At 55.5% G+C, this 23,347-nt stretch overlaps 1 protein-coding gene and 1 long non-coding RNA gene across 2 annotated transcripts; one reads left to right on the top strand and one right to left on the bottom strand.

The window, feature by feature from the left end:
- The first annotated feature begins 477 nt into the window (after positions 1–477).
- On the top strand, positions 478–19,073 carry NPTXR (neuronal pentraxin receptor). The gene is made up of 5 exons (XM_084749503.1): positions 478–1,228; positions 10,539–10,758; positions 12,323–12,570; positions 14,844–15,023; positions 15,319–19,073. The coding sequence occupies exons 1-5, from the start codon at positions 659–661 to the stop codon at positions 15,541–15,543; spliced, it is 1,443 nt and encodes a 480-aa protein (XP_084605629.1). The 5' UTR covers positions 478–658; the 3' UTR covers positions 15,544–19,073.
- On the bottom strand, positions 10,769–14,835 carry LOC311579187. The gene is made up of 3 exons (XR_014773093.1): positions 13,258–14,835; positions 11,870–11,964; positions 10,769–11,301 (listed from the first exon to the last, which is right to left on the bottom strand). It is a non-coding gene; the product is annotated as an uncharacterized lncRNA (long non-coding RNA).
- Positions 19,074–23,347: the final 4,274 nt, after the last annotated feature.

Consider the following 23,347-nt stretch of genomic DNA (forward strand, 5'->3'; position numbering starts at 1 on the left):
CAGCCGTGGTTCACCTCAAGTGCTGCTTCCAAGTGTGTACTAGCTGTGTGACCTTGGACTGCTACTTGGCCTCCGTGGGTCTGTTTCCTCTTTGTACCAAAAGCGAAATCCCACCGAGGCTTAACTACAATCCAGCCAGAATCAGGCTGAGCCCAGAGCTCTCAGTTTTCTCATTTGTATCTTGAACTTGTTCTCGCTGAGTGTTAACTGCACCGAGTCTGCAGCATGCTGAGGCCAGGGCCCCGCAGGGGCACAGCTGTCTGCATCCCGGGGGCCTGGAGAGGACTAGAGTCCAGAATGCGGGGTCGCCTTAGAACCCAAGCACCCTGTAGCAGTCCAGTCACCGCCCTATACGCGAGGTGAAGCCCTGGGCGTGGCGCACGCACCCTGGCTCCCGGCAAGGAACGGGTGCGGGGCTGGGCTTCGGCCGTCCCCGGGGGAGCGAGTGGGGCGGGGCCGCCGCGCCCGCCTTCTCCTCCTCCCGCCGCGAGGGTTCAGAGCGGCGGCAGCAGCGGCCGCGGCGACAGCTCCGGCTCCCGTTCCGGCTCCCGCACTCTCGGGCCCCGCGCCCAGACCCCGCCGCCGCGCCTGCCGGGGGCCTCGCGTGCCCCCTCCGCTCCTCACGCTGAAGTTCCTGGCCGTGCTGCTGGCCGCGGGCATGCTGGCGTTCCTCGGTGCCGTCATCTGCATCATCGCCAGCGTGCCCCTGGCGGCCAGCCCCGCGCGCGCGCTGCCCGGCGGCACCGACAACGCCTCGGCCGCCGGTGGTGGCCCGGGCCCGCATCGCAGCCTGAGCGCCCTGCACAGTGCAGGTGGCTCGGCTGGGCCCTCGGTGTTGCCCGGGGAGCCGGCGGCCAGCGTCTTCCCGCCGCCGCCCGGGCCGCTGCTCAGCCGTTTCCTCTGCACGCCACTGGCCGCCGCCTGCCCGTCGGGGGCCGAGCAGGGGGACGCGGCGGGCGAGCGCGCGGAGCTGCTGCTGCTGCAGAGCACGGCGGAGCAGCTGCGCCAGACGGCGCTGCAGCAGGAGGCGCGCATCCGCGCAGACCGGGACACCATCCGCGAGCTCACCGGCAAGCTGGGCCGCTGCGAGAGTGGCCTGCCGCGCGGCCTCCAGGACGCCGGGCCGCGCCGCGACACCATGGCCGACGGCGCATGGGACTCACCCGCGCTGCTCTTAGAGCTGGAGGACGCGGTGCGCGCGCTGCGAGACCGCATCGAGCGCATCGAGGTGAGCGACGCGCCGTCGGGGGACACGGGTTGGGGGGCGATGCCCTGCCTGCAGAGTGCTGGTGCTGGTTTCCTGAGGCTCTGGTCCGCTCACCCAAAGCACGCTCCTGGCAGGCACCATGGGATCATCTTGGTCCGGATCGCGGTGGGAGCCTGGCACGGTGACGAGGCAGGCTAGTGGGAGAGCGGCGGCCACTTGTAGTGAAAATTGATTGAAAGGCAGGTGTGGGGATGTGTGACACGTACGAGGCTCTCCTTAGATGGTCTTCTACCAGAACCCAAAACAACACCCGCCCCATACTCGCTACGGTTAGAAGAATTGTACTCCCCTCAAGCCCAAGAGCGCCCCATTAACACCAACCTGCGCGCCCGGCACCACCTCCCACTATTCAGCCACGCCCAGCTTCATATACCTGAAGCTCTGGGCTCTTGGGGAGTCAGCGGATGACTCCCAATAGAGATCCACTTAGCTCCCTCTTTCTCCCTTACCAGGTCAGATACAAGGAGCCCGGGCAGTAGGGACTCTGCTTTGGGTTGTGTGTGATGCTAAAAGCCGGTGATTGGTAGTTCCCTTTCTCCCTGCTACAAATTCCCAGTCTGGAGCAGTGTAGGTGAGACAAACAGATTGGGCAGTACAAACAGTCAGGAAGCCTTGGCCATTCCCAGGTACAGACTGATTTCCAGACTACAGGATAGATCCATGAAGGAGGGGGGAGAGAGAGAGCAGACACTATGGCCCCCTGCTCTCTCCCTCAGGCTGCGTGCAGCTGGGCAAGCAAAGGTGAGGTGAAAGCATGGGGAAAGGACATGAATATGGCTCCGGGTTCAATCTGGAGGTAGAGGGCGGGATACCTGTGGAAAGGGTATAGGGCTTATCCTAGCAGACCTCCAGGAAGTCAGCTATTTACGCCCCCACCTTCAGGGTATCAGACCACAGTCTGCCTCACCACCCCCAGGCCTTCCACTCTCCTGTATAGAGATGAGAAGATCCAAGTCAGGCCTCCTGAGCTGAGTGACAGAGAGGGAGGCCAGCCAGACCAGCACCCCTCCTCCCTGCCCGGGCGGAGGTTCCTAAGCCAAGAGCAGGGAAATGACCAGATAAATGCTCAAAGTCTGCAGGGAAAGGCGGCCTCAGTCTCCTCACCTGTGCAATGGGCACCATGACACTCTATGTCTCACCAGACCATCCAATTGCAAAGATACAAAGAAACACGTACATGGGAGCAAATTCTCCCTTTAAGAAGATTGATTTTTTTTTTTGCCGGGCGGTGGTGGCGCACACCTTTTAATCCCAGTACTTGGGAGGCAGAGGTAGGCGGATCGCTGTGAGTTCAAGGCCAGCCTGGTCTACAAAGTGAGTCCAGGACAGCCAAGGCCACACAGAGAAACCCTGTCTCAAAAAAAAAAAAAGAAAGAAAGAAAGATTTTTTCCCCCTCAACTTTCTCTTACTGCCCTAGCCTTGGCACCACTGATGGCACAGGTGGCTCCTCCCACGTCTATAACTGACATGGCAGGGTTGACCCCTGGCCCTGCTCCCTGGCACCTGGCTCTTGGCAGGGTGGGCTTCCCTGAAGTGGGCCTGCCAAGGCTGAGGGATCCTAGCGGCTGGGATTTGGCAGCGAGTCAGCTTCCCAGGCGTGGGGGAGCCCCGGCTTTCCCATATTCACCTTCTTGTGTTTGCTGAGTGTGGCCGGCCGACATGGAGCTACTGGGTCTGATTCCTGAGCCTGGCAGCAGTCAGGGTCAATCACCCGGGGTCACACTGCCACTGGGGACTCACTCACCTCTAGGCCACTAACTGATTTCTCCTCCTCTCTACTCACTCACTGTAGGTAAAAGCCCCGGGTTTACAGGGTCTGCTGTCACTGACGCAGTCCCCTGAATTCACTCTTGCCAACGTCCCCAGAGGTGATAAAGTGAAGAGGTTTCCGGTCTTTACCTTGCTGGCTCCTTTCAGACATCTGACCCCTTTCTCCCTGCCACATATGTCTTCTTGGCTTCCACATGCACCTCCCCTGCACCCTCTTGCTCTGCCAAAGCAGCTCTGTCCGATTTGAGGTCCTTCTTGGTCCCCTGACAGTCCCCTGGGTGGGCTGAGCCACACCCAGGGCCTTCCAATGCTCACTCCACGTGCCCCACGGATCCTGCCTGTGTCTGAGTGTGCTCACTCCCAGCCGCCTTGTGTCTGTCCCTCTCCTCCAGGCACACCCGAGTGTTCCTAAAGCCTACCCTGGGGCTTCTCCGTGGGGCCACGCGCTTCAGCCTGAACTCAGCTTGAATCTGATCGGGATCCCCAACCCCATCTCTCAGGTCTCGCCCGCCTTTGCTTAGGACAGTCCAACTGGTCTTTCCACACACGTTAGTACCTGATGTAAGACTCTGCCTTCCCGGAGGCCTTCCCTGACCGTACTATGACCATCCCTCTACACACACACACACACACACACACACACACACACACACACACACGCACCTGTGTACCTCTGGATCACCCCTGCTCCTTCCAGCTAGACCTGACTTCAATAGATGGAGATACGCCCCGCAGGTGGGAGCCGTGATTGAGGACTTCAGAAAAAGCAAAAACAACTTTTTTTGTTTGTTTGTTTGTTTCAAGACTGGGTTTCTTTTTGTAGTCCTGGCTGTCCTGGGCTTGCTTTATAGACCATGCTGGCCTCGAACTCAGAGATCTGCCTGCCTGTGCCTCCCGAATGCTGAGATTAAAGGCATGTGCCGCCACGCCCGGCTACAAAAACATTTTTTTTTTAAATTGTATGTGAGTGCTTTATCTGCAGAAGAGAGCATCAAATAACATCTTAGATGGTTGTGAGCCACCATGTGGTTGCTGGGAATTGAACTCAGGACCTCTGGAAGAGCAGGCAGTGCTCTTAACCTCTGAGCCATCTCTCCAGCCCCCTACAAAAACATTTTTTTAAAAAACGTATTTATTTTCATTGTTCACTGGAAAAAGTCAACATGTTTAGGGAGACATCTCTCAATGAACCCCACTATCTGCTCCCCTTTTGCAGCCCCCTGATACCAGTCCACCAGCAGGCATTGTAACAGGCCAAGGCAGAATCACCATATCCCCCCACCCCAACCCCCGCCGATATCCATCTGTCACTGGCCCCTGTGGCTGGGGATGGGCGCAGGGTGCCTCTGAGTCTTCTCTTCTGCACTCTGTGGCAAAGCTGTTTGTTTCCTCTTCCATCTGTTGCACAGAGCCCTTAGCTGAAGTCCCGGGAGAGCCATTCCCAGGTCAGAGGATGTTGACTTCTGACTACGGCCAAGAACCACTTTCCGAGGGAGCTGGGCCACTTCCGTCCCAGGGGCTTCCATTTCTGTGCTAATGTGTGAGTAGGGTGAAGACTCAGGATTGGTTTAGACAGAGTCTTCTTGACGTAAGCCCTGCCCTCTGTCACCCGTGCTGGAGCAGAGCCATGGTGAGGAGCATCCTCACGGGAATCCCAGGGGATGCTGGGTTCAGGGAAGCCACACTTAACTGATGTTCTGATAGCAATCGCCCAGTATTAGTAAGCACTTACTGTGCATTGGGAACTTCACAACAGCTCATTTAATCCCACCTCCTTTCTGCGGAGGAGAAACTACTCCTTCCTTGCAAATAAACCAGACTCAGAGAGGTTAAAACAATATCTGCAGGTTGCCCAGCATCAGAGGCTGGATTTGACCTAGCAGCATCTCGCTCCAGGGCCCTGTCTGTCAGGCTCTTCACACTGACTCTACATTCTGCATGGGTCAGACATGCCCCACCTACAAGGCAGAACACAAGTGAGGGCAGTGCCCACCTTCATCTTTGGGGGCTAAAAGTGGCCATGGGACTGGCCAGGCCTCGGCGGCTGGCCCTGCTGGTGTGGAGGCTCCCGTGGGGCTGCCAGGAGCAGTTGGCTCTTCTTAGGTATGTATTATACATTAGCTCTTTCAGTCTGCCATGTAAAATAGGCCATGTGAGCTTTCTGTCTTGGGGAGAGGAGACCTGAAGGCTCTGAGGAGTGAGTCTGAGGAATGCAGCACAAGCAGACCTCTGCCCCTTGCCCCTTTATAATGACAGGGAGGGCATGGGTGGAGTTCCATTGGGAGAGCGCTCGCCAAGCAGACACAAAGCCCCGAGTCAGATCCCTAGCACAGAGTAAATAGGGGCATTGTGGTCCACACCCGTTATCCTAACTCATAAGAGGTAGAAGCAGAAGGATGAGACTTTCAAAGTGATCCTCAGCTATGCATCAGGCTATGTTCAAGGCTCCACAGGACTCCATCTCAAAAAAATGAACAAACCTACAAGAAACCAGATGCTTCCTAGACACCTGGCCAGCTCTAAATGCACCACCCCCTGGGAGGGGGGCAGCCATGTGAGGCTCACTTATGGCTTGGGACACTCTCTTTCCAGACCTCAGCTTACACACATATCTGTAAAATGGGTGAGCTGGGCTGTGAAAAGCCCCTAAGGCGAGCCTGTCAGTGGTAGGCCGTTATCCTAGCAAGAAGCCTGGCTTTGTAAACCCTGGACCTGCAACTATCATGCTATGGCCTGAGAAGCCCTCTGTGTCTGATCCTCAATTAATGGGAAGGGACATCCCGTGCCCTTTTAAAAAGCCTCCTGTCGGAGCAGGGCATGGTGGTGCACGTCTTTAATCCCAGCATTCAGGGAGCCAGAGGCAGGTTGATCGCTGTGAGTCCGGGGCCAGCCTAGTCTACAAGTCCAGGACAGCCAAGGCTACATAGAGAAACCCAGTCTTGAGATTTAAAAAAAAAAAAGAAAAAAGAAAAAAAAGCCTCCTGTCTTCCAAGAAGAGTGGACAGGATCTGACAGAGATATGTGGGCACCCTTGAGAAACACTCCCAGAGTAACCTTCTTCTGGGTCCCCAGAATGGGTTTCCCCATTTTGGCCATGGTCACCATTGATGGGTTTTGCTCATATTTAAACTTCGAGGGGCTTTGTGCCTGTGCCACAGGTCAGGCGTCTGTGGCAGTGGCCACTTGTCCCCGTGCTGAGGCACCGTCACCCGCTTGTCTGAGGACCGGACCTTCAGGTTGTGTCTGATCCTAGTGTAAAGCGACTGTGGACACTGCACGATCTCCTTGGGTGGCCATCGGCCCTCCTTTCTGCTGGCCCCGTCTGCAGCAGTGGGATGCCTGAGTGCCAGCAGGGACATATATTTAGCCTCGGTAGATACTGTGACACATTTTCCCAAAGTGGCTGTAAGAGTCTCCACACCCACCCAAGAGCGAGCCTCGCCCACCAGGCCCGGTCATCTGCAAGCTTTCCTGAGCTGGTGGGTGTAAGGGACTCGGGACCCGCATGGTTAATTGTGTATGGTTCTGCTAATTCATGCTGTCAGGCTCTGGAGCTGTTTGCCCATGGTGGGATACGTCAAACCTTAGGCTGCTCACAAAGGAAGCTTAACAGGGTGTCCCGAGGATGATTTGGGTCTCTTATTCCCATTGAACTCTGAGGACAACAGTTGAGCTTATGTGTCCTCCATAGGATCAGAGAGACCGAGGAACTTGTCCAAGGCCACACAACACAGTGGAGCTGAGCCAAGACTGTTGCCGGGGTTTCTGAGTAAAATGAACCAGGATGGGGATGGGGGGGGGGCAGGGGGGGTCTTATCTTTGCTGTGGACAGCAGGTAAGGCTCAGCATCACCAGGAGTGTGCACAAGTGGCTCGGCTGGCTTTTGCTTTTTCTTTTTTCTTTTCCCAGCTAGCTTTTTGACCAAGCAATCTAGGTCCAACAACCCCCCTTCACACACACACACACACACACACACACACACACACACACACACACACACACACACACGCCACCCCGGTAAAGATAACAGTAATAGTAGAAAGTGCTCAAGGGCCACTTGTGGCACGCCACACTTAGGGTCTGCCTTGCATTTCATCACTTACACCCCAATCCAGGAAGTATTCAAATATGGCCTGACTTTCACAAAGGACAACCGTGAGGGGGCCACATAGCTTGCTCGAGGCCTCAGATCACGTAAGGGGGACATCCAACAGCTGGGCAGATCGTTCGGCTAGGTTGATGACTGTCAGGCAGGCACCGCATTGCCGGGGTGCACACCGCCGGATGAGCGGGGTAAATGAGGGCTCAGAAGCCAGGACAGAGCTTGGCACCTCATTCTTTTCTTGGAGCATGTTGGCTCCGGCGTCAGGAAAGCCACCATCTGGGAGAGCAGGCATTCTCTCGGCCAGGGATGGGGTGGGGCAGGAAGACTATTCCTGGCAGGAGGAACAGCATGTGCTGAGGCCTCAGGGTGAGATGGATTTGGGGGGTGTTGGGGGCACGGGCACCTTGTTCCAAATCGGCCATCTTACCCCTCCCTGCCTTCTACCTGCGTGCCCACCTGCCTCTGTCACCTGACGTCTGGTGGTGCTGATTGCTGACCAGCCTGTGCCTAGCTTTTCTCTCAGTGCAGCCTGGCAACTGGGTTCAGAGCTGCAACACAGTATTTATTTTTGAAATGGGACATCATGTAACCCAGGCTGGCCTTGAACTCTGTATGTAGCCAAGGATAGCCTTAAACTTCTGATCTGCCTGATTTCACCTCCTGAGGGGGTGGGGGTGTCACAGGGTGTGCACCACCACACACAGTTTGTGCAGTGCTGGAGCCCTCTGCCAACCACGCTGTGTCTCCAGACCTCTTAAGGCATAGTGAAGTAGTGTTGGTGGCAGTGACAGTAGCTAGCACTCCACACAGCTCCCAGGGACCCTGTGGGCTCTGAGTTAATATTGCTCTTGCGCCTCAGGGAAACTGAGGCACGGCATCTTTCCATAACAAGCCGCTCAGGCTGGGTGGAGCCAGGGTATGAGGCGGCAGGATATGTGCACAGTTGGGAGGAGAGGCCTGCACTACTGTCCCCAGAATCTGGGCTGAGCAGGTAGGGGGATGGAAGGGGGACTGCTGACTGACAGTGCGTTGACCTGGGAAGTCAGGCCCTTCCTCTTTTCCTGTCACAAAAGAGACAGCCTCTTGTATGAGGCCAAGGCAGTTGACATTCCCACTTCTTTCCGCAACTCAGCCATTGTCACGCTAGCAGGACCCTCCTTTGGGGCCCTCTGTGAGGCTGTCATACAGAATGTGACAATGTGACGCAGCCTGCCTTTCTCGTGGCTACTGAGACCGTCCATTTTAAGCCTCCTAACAGCTAGGGTAATACTATATACCCACTTGGCAGAAGAACAGACTGATACTCAAGACTGTGAGGGTTGGCATGAGGAATGGACACGGGACTGCTGTGTGACCTTAGGCAGGCAGCCCACCCTCTCTGAGCTTCAACACCCTGGTCTCTGACTTATTCCTCAGGAGGTAAGAGCAGCTGAGACGTTTGCCCCAAGTCTGCAATGCTGCTGCTCTTGCCGTCCCCTGTTGAGTGCTAAGGAGCCCCTCCCCCCATCCACATTAGCTCATGCTCAGCTGAGATGGGCCTAGAACCCTGGGCTTTGGCTCTGGGCCCAGATATGATAAACTCTGTCACGGACTCTCAACAGCCCACTTGGAATCCAGCTCCCTCCCCTCCTTCCTGCCCTATCAGGCACTGAGTGGGGGATAGTGTGACATCATCTCCGCTGTCCCCCTACCATCTCAGGCTGGGGCCCACTTGGCACGAGGCCCGGAGCCCACGCCACACAGCCTGCGCCATGGCAGATGGGAGCGAGGTGGGGGCGTCATGTTTCTCTGATTCACATGCTGGGGTGGGGGGGAGGATGCTGCCTGGCCCCCCGACCCCCTCCTCCCTGGCCTCCTGGTGCTACCAAGCAGGAGCTTTGACAAAGGACAGCTAGTACACCGTGCCACCCTTGAAGGCAGCAGCCAGACCCTGTAGTGTAAACAGTTCTTGGTCACCAAGCTAGAGAGACGGCCAGTGTCTCTCAGCATTTCTTCAAGGCACTGGCCCTGCCCCTGGGGACAAGTGAGGGACCATGTCAGCCTTAGTGACCCAGCCCTGGCCTTGCTGCTCACTGTTTGGTGACACTGGGCATGGCTCTTAAGTTGTCCTGTGGTAAGGGGACAAGTGTGTCCCTTGCATCCGTGTGATCTGGGGCACAGGAGCTGATGTGGTGACTAATGATGTGGCCTCAGGCTGAGGAGGTGCAGGGCTCACACTCAGTGTTGCTACTGTCCCTCACGGGCAGGGTAGAGGCTGACTGCCTGGGATCACCCTTCTGCCTGTAAGTCAGGGCTGTGGCACACAAAGAGAGAGAGCCCCATAGGCTGGCTGGGCACGAGTTTCAAGGGTTAGGTTGTGTTGAAAGACACCAGTGGGACACAAGCCACAGCCACCCTATGGATCTGTCATGGCAGGGAAACTCCGTGGAAGTCAGGGGGCAACCTGCAGTCACGGGGAGCACCAGAGGCTTCAGACAGCTCTCCATTCTCCTCACCAGCCACGTGCTCCTCTCAAAATCTGTCCTGAAGCCCCCTGGGGGGCCCTGCACCCTCCGTGTCCCATCTGTTCCCAGCTCTGCTGCGTGGCTTCTGCATGGGGTGTCAGGTTGCCTCAAAGGACTAGAGGTCTTGGACAAGTTCAAAACTGCCTCTCAGCTCTGCTCAGAGACTCTCCCCAATTTGTTCATCGCCCAGACATGAATTAACACCCTGTGTGCCACGAGCACCCACTATATTCCATGGTACTACTGTGTGCCAGGTGCTGCTCCAAACACTTGAAGACAGACAGTGCCGAGCTTCTATGTTGGTGCCTAAGCCAGGGACCCAGGTTTCACTCACTGCCTGGACCCCTGAGTAGTGTGGAAACATTGGGCCATCCTTTCCCGTCTGAACCTGTGGTCTTGCCCTCCTGACTCAATCCCACCCAATTTAAGACAGGACAAAGAGGACCCAGGAATGTCCTCATCCTGGGCTGGAAAGAGGTGTCAGCCTGTCTCAGGACACCCTGAATGCGAAAGACATTGGCAGCCAGCAGGCTCTGTTTATTGGTTTTTGCCACATGATCCTCCCCAGAATGGTAGTGCAATTGTCTTATGAGGAAACAAGTACAGAACAGTCTAGAGGTTTTCTGAGCATCATACAGAGGGGATTTGTGTCATGGGGCCCAGCCGTAGAAGCCTCTAGAAGCTCTCCGTGTAGTCCTTTTCTACTACGAGGTTGTGCTTGTAAGAGTCCTCACTCCCTTGGCAAGCAGGCGCTGTCTGCATAAGCCACCTGCCATTGCTTTACTGTCCCAGCTTTGCCTAGGCTCCAGAAGCCAGGCTCACCTGTGGTGGTTGGCAGGGTGACACCCCCCATGTGACATCATCACATTCCTTCCTTTTCCTCTGGAGCAGCAGGAACTCCCAGCCCGTGGGAACCTCTCCTCGGCGCCAGCCCCAGCTGTGCCCACTGCCCTGCACTCCAAGATGGACGAGCTAGAAGGCCAGCTGCTGGCGAAGGTGATGGCGCTGGAGAAGGAGCGTGCTGCCCTCAGTCATGGCAGCCACCAGCAGCGACAGGAAGTGGAGAAGGAGCTGGATGCCTTGCAGGGTCGTGTGGCGGAGCTGGAGCACGGTAGGTCCCGGGGTGTAAGTAGATAGATGGCTGAGGTGCCAGACCCCTGGTCCTCTGGCTGCAACTTCCAGAGGCTGTGGAACAGGAACGGGGACAGCCTGCTGGTGGGGGGTCACTGTCACTCTCAAAGCTACTGCTGACAGTTGTCATTTCTGGCTCTGCTGGGCCCAGGAGCTGGCTGTGTAATGACACGCCACAGGCTGATTTAATCTTCACTAACTGCAGGGATTTTCACAGGTAAAGACAGTGAGTTTGAGAGAGGTCAAGTGACTTGTCAAAGGTCACACAGCCGATAAGTGGATAGTCTAGGCCTGTAATCAGATCCCTCAGCCCACATGCCGTGCATTTAGCCAGCCACAATTAGCACTCTGAGCAATCTGTCAGCCGTCTGCCATTTAACCCACAGGCCTGGCAACTGCCAGGGGTCAGAGGATCATAATGGACAGTGTGGAGGTGTCAGGACCCCTGGGCTCCAAGCCTGTCACAGGCTTGCTCTGCAACCCTGAAAGGCCATTTCCTTTCCCCAGACCTTGCTGTCTTCACCTAAGAGATGGAGGGGCTTATGAGCTTTCATGGGCCCTTGTGAGGCCAAGGTGGGGACATGGGGGGGAAGAAGCTGAGAGTGGCTCAGGTGTGGGACAGACATTCAGGAGAAAGAAGCCTAGGTGACTTTCTGGAGGAGGGGGTCTCAAGCCAGCTCTGTAGAGCAGAAGCAGCAAGTACCCATGGGAACCAAGGGGCCATGCTAGGTTTAGTTGTAAGGGAGCAGTGGGCCTGGGGCACTCTTGGGAGGCACCCAGTTGAGTACTTGAATTGTGGCAGCAGCCTCTAACCCCACTCGATCCATCTTGTCCCTCCACACCAATACCCCTGAGGACCAGGGGATGTGCCTCCTCTCTTAATTGACTGAAAGATAGAAGAGGGAAGTCATGGTGTCGGGCCCCCTCCCCCACCTCATCTCCCATCCTGGAGCTCCATCCCTGTCTCTAAACTGAGTTGAGTCTTGGACCGTTCAAATCCCAGCCCTACCTCTTACTTTTGTGTGACCTTGAGTAAATAACCTCTGTGTACCAAGGCATACCTGAAAAATGAGGATTATACCACTGCCTACCTCGTAAGCGTGAGAGGAGGTGGCACGTGGAAGGCGCTTCCAGTCAGCCTCCCACACACAAAGCAACACACAATGTTTCTTAAGTAGGTGAACAGCTGTAAAGAGTCATGATTATATATAGCTGATGAGCCTATGGGCCTGCCAGCCCTCACGGCTAATGTTCATTAGCCCATTTTACCGAAGAAATAGAAGGCCAAGGAGGTTGCATTTGTCTCGTTGAAGCTCACAGGCAACATTCGAACTCAGGACATGTGAATTTGAGAGGCCCCAGGCTTAATTTAGTCACACTTTTCAGCCCAGAGGCAAAAGTAGACTAGTTGAAAGCCTTTGGCACACACATCCCCGCCCCCTCGCTCCCTCGCCGTCCGTCCCTCCCACCCGCGCCCTGCTGGTGGCTTGGAGCCATCAGCCCTCATCTCGCAGTGCCCACTGACCCCGCCCTGTCCCTTCCAGGGTCCTCGGCCTACAGTCCTCCAGATGCCTTCAAGGTCAGCATCCCCATCCGCAACAACTACATGTATGCTCGCGTGCGCAAGGCGCTGCCGGAACTCTACGCCTTCACCGTCTGCATGTGGCTGCGCTCCAGATCCGGTGGCTCGGGCCAGGGCACCCCTTTCTCCTACTCGGTGCCTGGGCAGGCCAATGAGATCGTGCTGCTGGAGGCCGGCCCTGAGCCAATGGAGCTGCTGATCAACGACAAGGTGGGTGGAGTCTATGACACTGGGCGGGGCTTAGGACTCCAGGGGACGAGGACGGTTGGGCTCCCAAAGCACAGTGCCCTGCACTACCTAGGAGCTGAATGTGGAGTGACACTTTCACTCTCCTGTTCATCATACTCAGCACACACTAAGCACCTACTGTGTACCACGTTCGGTTCTGAGAATGTAGACTCCCCAGATGCAGGGCTGGCTAAAGGAGGGGTAACAGAGGTGATTCAGATTGTCAGTGTATAGGCCAGCCTACAGGCACCCTGTGCGTTCTCCTGGAGAGAGAGAGAGAGAGAGAGAGAGAGAGAGAGAGAGAGAGAGAGAGAGAGAGAGAGAGAGAGAGAGAGAGAGAGAGAGAAGGAGGAGGAGGAGGAGGAGGAGGAGGAGGAGGAGGAGGAGGAGGAGGAAAGGCACTATCAGGAAGGGCTGCTGGTGATCCCCAAAGCTCGCCCTCTGCCTTTCCCACCATGGATAGTTTGAGGATAGTGCTTGCGTCCTGGCTATTTTATGTGCCACCTGGGTCATCTCATTTACCAGCCCGTGCTTCAGTTTCCTCATCTGTTATGGACTCCAGAACTACTTTTTTTCTTTTACTCCCACTATTCTGCCCCCGGGTCATCCCCTGTCTGTCCAGGCCACCCTGTCCCCATGACTAACTGACAACTGAGGGAGGCCTCTTACCTGCCTCAATGTTTCAGCCTAGAGGGTGTGTTGGCTTTTGAGACCCATTGGAAATATACATACCAAAGACCCCATTCCTATGGGACCAGCCCACAAGCTATACAGCTGGGAGCCTAATTGGGTATCCAGGAGGCAGTGGCCCAGGGGGTCAGCGTGCTGCCTTGAGGTTCCTAAGATTACAGAGGCGATCGGGCGCGGGGCTGTCCTGCTCCCCTCGTCGTGGTCTGCCGCTGCTGCCTGGCAGAGGGCAGCACTAGGCGCTCCCGATGGAGAATTCAGCACCATGGACAGGGAACCGCTGTCAGCCCTGTTCCTGCCTTTCTGTTCTTTGCTCTTCTGTAAGCACCAAGTTTGCCCTGCCACGCCCTTCCAGGGGACTTTTTTCAGCGCGCACACGTACACGTACATGCACACGCACACGCACGCGCGCACACACACACACACACACGACTGTCTCGTGGTTGTGGTAAAACACCTGACAAAAGCAGTTTAAGGAAGGGTTTGTTCTGGCTCACAGATTTGTGGGTACAGTCCATCTTGGGAAGCCAGGGCGGCAAAAGCAGCTGTAAGTAGCTGTCAGGGCAGGCGTGTGAGCAGGCTGGTCACATTACATCCACATTCCAGAAGCAGAGTGACATGAGTGTGGACTCTCAGCTGGCACCTTTTCACTCTGTCTGGAACCCCAGCCCATCGGCCACATTTGGGGTAGGCCTTCCCTCAACTAGATCTCTCTAGAGACGCCCTCATGAGCAGTAACGCCCAGAGGCATGTCTCCTGTGTGACTGAAAATCCAGTCAAGCTGACAGTGGAGATGAACAGGCAACCAAACTGATGATGTTGTCCCTAAAGCCTTGCTCTCCCATGTGGGCACAACTTGTTCAAGGCCATGTCCAGATCCACCCTCTGGGACTGGAATGGGGCCTGGTACCCAGCAGGCATCAGAGAATGCCTTCTGAAGCCATCATCTCAGGGCATTTGTGAGATAAAGGAGCCCTTTAAAGCCACAGACAAGTAGCTTCACCTCACAGACCAGCGCCCAGCCACCCATAGCGGCTTCCAGAGCACCATGAGCAGAGTTCCAGCTTGAGTTTAAGCTCATGATTGATTAGCCATGTCTGCCCCTTGAGAACAGAAAGAGGCAGCCACTGTGTATTCAACCTCCTACTCTGGCTCTGGAAGGAAAGAGCAGCCTCCTCAAGGTCAGATAGGAGGCAGATGCTAGGGCCAGGGCCAGGCTGTGGAACCCTCCCAGCCTGAGTCCAAGACTCATTCTGCAAGGGTCAGTCCATCCTATGAGCTGGGCACTGGTTTAGGTGTGCAAGGGAAATGGGTTTGTGGACACTCTCCCTACCATGTGTGACCTTGAAGCCCTGACAACAAAAAAGGACAGTCCCTGTGACCAGAGGCAAGCTGTTTGGTGGGGGTCATGCGGGAAGGAGGGAGAATCCAAACGGGAAAGACTAGAGTTGGAATGCAGGGCAGGCCTTGGATTCCATCCATAGAGGAAAGCTATGAGGCGGTCTGCCTGGCCATCCCACCTTCTCCAGCCTTGGGTCTCTGACCCCCGTTTTCCATCCCGTGTCCAGGTAGCCCAGCTGCCTCTGAGCCTACAGGACAACAATTGGCATCATATCTGCATTGCCTGGACTACAAGGGATGGGCTGTGGTCTGCATACCAGGATGGAGAACTGCGGGGTTCTGGTGAGAACCTGGCAGCCTGGCACCCCATCAAGCCACACGGCATCCTTATCCTGGGCCAAGAACAGGTAGAGTGCGTCCCCAAGTCATTACCCCACCTACTCTGGGGCAGTGAGCATCTTGTCTGACCCACCAATTTGCAGATGGGCAGCTGAGAACAAAAGAAGTGGGTGGAGCTGGAACCTGGGATGAGACCTTGCTAGAGTCTTGAGAGCGAGACTGGAGCATTGGGAGGTAGCAGCCTTGGGTGGGGCTAGAACTTTGGCAACCAGGCTTTGACAGGTACAGGGCCTGGCTCGACTACCTCTGCCCTTGTTCCCTCGTTTCATGTCTCTTCTTTCTCTGTTGCTCTCTTGGCCCCAGGATACCCTTGGTGGCCGATTTGATGCTACCCAGGCCTTCGTCGGTGACATTGCACAGTTCAACCTGTGGGACCACATTCTGACACCTGCCCAGGTGCTGGGCATGGCCAACTGCACGGGGCCACTGATGGGCAATGTCCTCCCCTGGGAAGATAAGTTGGTGGAGGCCTTTGGAGGTGCAAAGAAGGCCACCTTTGATGTCTGCAAGGGGAGGGCTAAGGCATGAGGGGCCACCTCATTCAGGGCCCCTCCCTTGCCTGTCACTTCTGGGACTTTGAAGGGGCACTCCCCTCCTCAGCCTGTCCACATGCTGGCCTTCCCCTCCTTCCTCACTCCTGGCCGTACCTCCCACTTCCCCTCCCAGGCACCCTCACCTCCAGAATCCTGTCCCCTCTGCCACCTGGATAAGGACCAGTATCTCAATCAATTGGTCCAACCTAGGGGAGTTGAGGCAATCCCACCTCAGGGCAGTGGATTGGCTTGGTCTCTCACCTTACACACTGTCCCACTGGTCACATCAGAGCCCACTAATTACAACAACATGCCCTGAGGGGTTGTGGGTAGAGGTGGCCTTTGACCCTCTCACTCCCTGTGCTTCCCCATAGGCCGGCGTCAGGCTGGAGAAGGGATGCTAGAGATGTATAAGATGAGAATCTCCTCCATCTTCTGCAGTTGCCCACTGGGGCTGCAGGGTCACCAGGCCCACTGCCCTCCCTCCCCCCTCCCCCCTCCTCTCACCAGTTTCTTTGTGTGCTGTGGTTTGAATGTTGGTTCAATGTCCGTTCAAGCCCCACCTCAGTTTCCAGGAGGTTCCCTTCCCAGCTCCTACCCTAACAGCTAGGGACCAAGACCCCAGAAGCCAAAGGGCTGTGAATACCCCCTGTGCCCACTGGCAACTTTGCCCATCAGCATGGTTGTCTGCCCCCTCCATGCCCAAGACAGGACCTGGGTCACTCTAGCCTAGCCTGAGAGCATCCAAAGCAGAGGCACTGTGACCAAGGAGACAGTTCCCCCGGCAAAGCCCAGTGGCTTAGCCACCGTGTTAACTTCTTCTGTGTGGCCCTGGAAAGGATAGAAGATGCTAAGAGGGAGAGGACCTCTTGGTTCCTATGACTTACTGTGTGGCCTCTTGTAAGGACCTACCCTCTCTGGGCCTGGCTTTCCTCCTTTGTGAGCCAAGGCCATAGTGTTGGTTACTTCTGAGAAACCTGCATTTGGAACATGAGATGAGCCATGATACCTGGCAGACAGAGCAGGCAACCTGAAGGTCCAGTGGCTTAGCACAGAAGGTTCTGGAACTGGATAGCAGATGGGCTCGGACTAGGGAGGGGTTAGGCTCACAGCTGGCTCAGAGGGTCAGGGTCAAGGGCAAGGTTCAAGGCAGAGCAGACACATATAAGCATTAGTTCCCATTGGATCCTTCGCCCTTGCCTTTCTGAGAGGGTCTCAACTGGCGGCTTGGTGGTCCCCGCCTGTCCCCACCTCCACCCCCACCCCAAGAGCTCAAAAGAATATCAGAGCTGAGAGAGGCTGCCCATTGTAAGTCCCTGCTTGTGGAAGATGGGAAAGAGCAGAGAGAGGGCAGTTAACTTGTCCAGGATCAAACAGCACAGTATGGCAGGCCCAGAGCTTCTGAATCCCTCGTCAGTGTTCTGCCCTGGGTACCATGCTATCTGTCCTTGAGTGTCTTTGAGCCCAGCTTATACCTGTGTGGGGAGACATTTGAGAGAATGCTTTCCCCCAGGGCACTGGAACAATCTTTATGGGACACCCAAACATACTGGGAGGTGAGGGAAAGACAGCCAAGGATGCTGGTCCTTGCTGGTCCTCTCCCAAGTACCGGAGCCACAGCAGGCTGGCTGAGTCAGTGGGGACTGGTGGCTTTTGCCCCACCCGCTACTTTCGTCCCTGTCTCTGCTCTCCGAGGCCACTCAGCCCAAGACATGACGCAGGAGTGGGAGGCTGCAGCCCTGTGCCAGGGAAGCATGTCCAAGGAAATGGATGCATGTTTCCATTTTGAGAGCAACTACACGGCTCAGCACCTCCATCCACATCCCCTGAAGACAGTTGCTGAGGTTTCATCCAGACCTGCTGAGATCCCTGGTTGCCCAGTAACAGCCAATGACATCAGCCCCAGTGCTGGGTCAAGTGTCTGTCGTGAGGATGCCAGGGTTGTTGCTGGGTGACAGCTGGATTCAGAACTTAGACCTTGGGGGACTCTGTGCCTCACCAGGCTCTTGCTGTTGCTCCAGGAGAGGCAGCTTTAGAGGAGGGCTTAGCAAGGATGTAGCAGAAACTGCTTGGCCATTTGAGCCCACTGGACACACCATCCCAATCCTTTCTGCTTTGTCACGTTGGTGATGAGAAATGACACCTCAGCTGCATCCCTGTCAGGTCACTTTGTCCCACTGAGATGGGAGTGTCCCACCACGCAGGAATACCCCCTTCTGCCTGCTCCACACCTGTATAGGCAAACACAGCAGGCAAGCCTGGGGCTCCAGAAGCATTAACACGTGCAAATCCACTGCCAGAAAGGCCCCCAGTTAAATTCCAACCCCCCCAGCCTAGGAGAGAGAAAAAAATGGAGACACTGGGGCAGGGTTCTGAGAATGGATCACTGAGGAAGGGGCTGGCTCTCTATTTCCAAACTCGCCACCTGATGCTCCCAACGACAGCTGTGACCCTGAGCTGCCCCTGGGTCTGATGGAGATGGAACAAGGCTTGTTAGACAGTCTTAGACACTGCAACTGCACGGGCTGCTGTATCCACACCGGCTGCTTTATCCTCACAGCAGTTACAAGGCGGGACTGACTGTTCTTGGTCCCGTGATGCAGGAGAGAAGGATGGGGCTCAGAAAGGTAAAGTACCAATCGGCCAACTGGCAACAGTGCGATTTCTATGTGGAGGCAGGTTACATGCCCAAAGGACTGTGCCACCCCCTTCACAGTGTAGAAGGAACAGCGGTGAGTGTGGGGCTCAGGGCCAGTCAGGGGTCTCTCACCTATGCCCAAGCCTCAGCCTCAGAGTAAGAAAAGAGCATCTCCAGAATCTAGTGAGGTAGGCAGGGAGGAAGTGGCTCTTCCTTGGGCCCCCTGTTCTGGGCCTGTTCTGGGCAAGGCCTATGTCAGGTGCTCTAAGCTGTTTTCTGCCAGATTCCCCACCTTTGAGGCACATGGTGACCTCACCCACGTCCCAAGGGATCATCCCGCCACAGTCCCTCATGAATGGGGACCACAGGCTGAGGCATGAGGATCTGTGGGAGAGAACTCACCTCTTTTAGATGAGGAAGCTGAGGCCTGGCCAGGGAGCTCCAATGACCCTTGAGGCTTCTCCAGGACACAGTGGCCACTCCCTTCCGCCCCAAGATTGGGTCCCACCTACAAGCCCCAGCACCTTTGGCCTGAGGAAACTGGAGAAGGGTCTGCTCCGAGATAATGGACCCCTCCCCTCACCCCTTGGCTCCAGCCGCCTGCCCACCCCAGATCCCACCTCCTACCCTATCCCTTGCCCCTGTTGGGTGGAGAATGGGGCAGTTTCCCGAGCTGAGCAGCCGGCAAGCAAGCATGTGAAGTCATGGGACACTGTGAAGCGAGCGGCCTCCACTGCCCTCCCTCCTCACTTTGCTCTCTTTTGTATATAAGTGACATGAGATGCTTTGTATATGTGTGAGTGTGTGTGTGTGATCTGTGTCATGGCTTTTGTTACCTTTTTTTTTTTTAACTTGAATGTTCAAAATAAACATGTGGTTTACTCGGAGGAGACTCTTCTTTAATGGGGGGGAGGGGGGGAGGAGCCTCTGCACACACAGAGCAACATCTGCCCCACAGCCTCACCCATCCATATATGCCTCCTCTCAACCTGGCTGAGCTCAGATATAAAACTTCCAAGGATTTCTGAGGAAAGCTGCGTAGAAGCAAGTCCCACGTGGAAAGTGTCCCAGTTCTAACTCGGCTTTGGCCTCATTCCCAACACCCCCTTCCCCACCTGTGCCCCAGTTCCAGGATCCGGGTCCCTGGTGTTGCTTAGGACCCAATCTTCCTGAGTCATATGCCCAGACCCTCAGAGAGCTTGGGAAGGGTGGGGCTTGGGAGGGTGGAGCTTGGGAGGTGGTACAGGAAGAGAAAGATGGTCTCTTCGCGTCTCTCCCTCCTCTTCCCTTCTTTCTTCTTTCCCCAAATTCTGTCTAGGCTCCTCCGTGCCCTCTGACCTCTAGACTGGACCCAGACAAGCACTAGAGTCCACACCATCTCAAAGGGCACTTACCAGTACTGTCACTATTCCCTGCTGGTGACCTTTGGAAAGTCCAGGCAAAGGGGTAGGATTGGGGGTCGTGCATACCGGCAGAACAGAGCTTCTCAAATCCCCGAGGGTGGATTTAGCCCTGGAGGAGGCACACAGGAAAGCCACAGTGAGATCTGCTGGGGCCTCTGAGCATCTGTGCACTCTCAGCTTTGTTTTAAAATACAATCCCAGAAATCTGCAGGCAGATACACCTGGAAAACTGAGCTGCTGGGCAGCACGCCCTGTTTATCCCACCTTGCACCACTTTCCTTGCAAACACCCTCTCTCCCTTTGTCCCACCGAGCTGGCAGTGTCCCACCAGGGAAATCCCCTTCCGCCTGCTCCACACCTGCACAGGTGAACACAGCAGGCAAGCCTGGAGTGCTGTAAGCATTAACACGCACAAATCCACTGCCAGAAAGGACAAAGGAACAGCCATCCCCTTCTGCCTCTGTTCAAAGTCTTGCTCTCCCAAGCAGCAACATCATATCTTCTCTGTCCTCAGTCTAGAACCTTCTGGCATGCAGGGCTGTGACCTTCCCTACCAGCTCATCGAAGGATCAGAATGGGACAGCACCTCAGTACTGTCCCCGGGCCTGACCATGAACTGTGCTAGCCTCATGCTCAGCTCCTTCCTGCCACGCCAAATGCATATGTCTGCTTCTCTCAGAGGCAGTCAAATCTGAATCCTGCAATTTGACTTTTTCTAGAATGGATCTCTTGAATCCTCAACTGCTCCTCATCTGCTCCATCATTCCTGTGGGCTTGCAGGTGACCGAAGTGTCTCCTCCCTTGAACGGGCCTTGTTTGGCCGTATAGTTGCTGAGGTTTCATTCATTTCTGGGTGGTGTCTCCTCACCGTAATAAAATCCTAACTGAGATAGTCAGCGAAACTTCTGTGAGTGCTGCGTAACAAACTGGACTTAAGGAGCAAGCAAAAGCCAGGCTGCTGGGAATGAGGAGAAGGAGCAGTCATCATGGTAGATGGATGTGAGGGAACAAAGCTGCTCCCCCTTGGTGGCCAGGAAGGGGCAAGTGGGGCCGGGGGCGGGGGGGGGGGTGGGGGGTGGGGGAGGCAGGGCCGATACATCATTCAAAGAAACATGTCCCGATGACTAATTCCTCCAAACAGGCCCCACCTCCTACTAGCCCCATACCACTCATACGTGTAGTAAATGGCGGAGTCAGAGCCCTCTGAGCCAATCACCTCTCAACAGCATCACCTGTTAGAGACCATCATCACCTTGACCATCCTGTGGGTCTTTGTTGCTTTTGTTACAACCCCCCCTGGGAGAGCAGGTTTGTCAGGCTAGAAGATGACTTCCGTAGACTGCCTGCCTAGCACTTATAAAGACCTGTGTTCTTCTTCCAGCCTGAACCAAGCATGGAGGCAAATCGGCAGACTCTGGAGGAATTTGGAGCTGGCTTCAGTTCTGCTGTGGAACCCAGGTACCCAGCAGGTGTTGGGTGGGCCCTGGCCCTGGCTATCTGCATCCACTCAGCAGGCTGGTTCAGCTGATCCCCGGGCTGGGCTCACTGTCAGCCCCACAGCTGCACTGCTGCCAGGCTGGGGCAGACCTCTTCTGAGAAGCCTGGGACTAGGAACTTGACCTCTGAGCTTCCATTTCCCCACCTGTAGGACAAACACTTGCCATGGCCATCTGCAGGAAAGGGCGGAGAAGGTAGAGATGGAGATTCAGAAGGTTTAGAGGTGTCTGTCTCAGCTCCCGTCTCCAGAATGCCTTGCACGGGCTGGACCACTGCAGGCTGTCTCAGTCTCTCTCTCTCTCTCTCTCTCTCTCTCTCTCTCTCTCTCTCTCTCTCTCTCTCTCTCTCTCTCTCTGTGTGTGTGTGTGTGTGTGTGTAGGGAGAGTTGTTGTTTTGGTTTGTTTTAGACAGGGTCTTTCCACTTACTACATAGCGTTGGCTGTCCTGGAACCCACTATATAAACCAGGCTAGCCTCAAACTCAGAGGCCCGCCTGCCTCTGCCTCCTGAGGGCTGGGATTAAAGGTGCGTACCACCCTGCACCCAGCCACATGTTTCTTTTTAAGACTTGGTTTCATTATTTAATTCTGGCTGCAACTTGCTGTGATTGAAGGCACATGCCACCATGCCAAGCTCCCCAGTATACTTAGTGTGCGATCCAAAACTCCTCCGTCGTCCTCACTCAGCCACTCTTCCCCTTCGCTTCTCATGCCCTGAACATGCTGGTTGGCCTGCTGTTCCCCGACGTGTGCCAGACAGAGGCAATAAGCACCTGGGCCTGGACTGCTCCTCCTCATTCCCAGCAGCCTGGCTTTTGCTTGTTACTTAAGTCCAGTTTGTTACGCAGCACTCACAGAGATTTTGCTGACTGTGTCAGGGTTTTAGTGCTGTGAAGAGACACCATGACCAAGGCAACTCTTTTTTTTTTTTGTTTTTTGTTTTTGGTTTTTCAAGACAGGGTTTCTCGGTGTAGCCTTGGCTGTCCTGGACTGGCTTTGTAGACCCGGCTGGCCTCGAACTCACAGTGATCCGCCTGCCTCTGCCTCCCAAATGCTGGGATTAAAGGTGTGCACCACCACCGCCCGGCGACCAAGGCATCTCTTATAAAGGAAAACATTTAACTGGGGCTGGCTTATAGTTTCAGAGATTTAGTCCATATTGTCATGGTGGGAAACACGGCGACATGCAGGCAAATGTGGTGCTGGAGAAGGAGCTGAGAGTTCTACATCTGGATCCACAGGCGGCAGCAGGAGACCATGCCACACTGGCCAGACTTGAGCTTATAAGGCCTCAGGGCCTGTTCTCACAGTGACACACTTCCTCCAACAAGGCCACACCTTCTAATGGTGCCACTCTCTATGGGCCCAACCATTCACACACCTGAGTCTGTGGGGGGTCATTCCTAGTCAAGCCATCACACTGGCCATCTAGGCTAATTGGCTGCCTGGTCATTCTGTCATTTGCCCTACCTTTTTCATGTATCCCAGGTCTGGGGACTGAGCCCTTTTCACTCAGCCTGGACCTAAATGTGCATCTGCTTGGGGACGGGGTGTCCTCTTTTCTGATGGCTGCAGCATGTACCTCTTTGTAAACACCGTGTTTTGCTTTCACTGTAGGCCACCCAGAGTGCCTACAGAATGTATGTACATCACTCCATGGCAGAGGAACCAGATTTTACCGCTATATATACAACCCCACTTGGGGTAGACTAGGTGCTTACTTACTACGCCTTTACTGGATCCTAGCAGCCGATATCTACCAAGTGCTTACTGTGTGCCAGGCACTCACTGCTCCCAGCGTTTGGCATCTATTAACGTATTCAGCCCAGCAAGGGAAGGAACACAAGCGAACTGGGACCCAGGAAGAGGCTTTGCCAGGATCTCGATGCTGGGAAATGACGACACCAGGATGTTTATGCCGCCCGATTCCAGAAGAGACACGCTGCCTTATGTCACCAGAGCAGGAGGTTAAAGGGCTGGAGAACACAGGGGCCTGGGAGCAGAGAGGTCGGTGAGAAGCAGCCTTCAGCAGAGCGAGAGCCTGGAGGGTTGGGTTCCCCTGCCGCGTCCAGCTAGGGGCATGGAGCAGGAAGAAGGTGAGCGCTGGCTGTCAACTTGGGACAGTCACTTGATCCCACGGGGAGGGGTGCAGTGTGGTGAGGAAGAGGCTCGTAAACAGGGCTGTGACCACACTGACTGGAACGGGGGATTAGGGAAGAGCAGGCTTCCAGGTGGCGGCCTGGGAAGAACGTAGTTGCTACAA

Source organism: Acomys minous (genome assembly GCF_964271855.1).
Source record: "Acomys minous genome assembly, chromosome: 12".
In the NCBI taxonomy this organism is placed as follows: Eukaryota; Metazoa; Chordata; class Mammalia; order Rodentia; family Muridae; genus Acomys; species Acomys minous.

Bases quoted from the DNA above. Each gene is read 5' to 3' on its own strand.
- NPTXR (XM_084749503.1), top strand. From the start codon at position 659: ATGCTGGCGTTCCTCGGTGCCGTCATCTGCATCATCGCCAGCGTGCCC. The intron at 12,571-14,843 runs GTGGGTGGAGTC...TCCCGTGTCCAG, and splicing joins AGCTGCTGATCAACGACAAG to GTAGCCCAGCTGCCTCTGAG. The intron at 15,024-15,318 runs GTAGAGTGCGTC...TCTTGGCCCCAG, and splicing joins TTATCCTGGGCCAAGAACAG to GATACCCTTGGTGGCCGATT.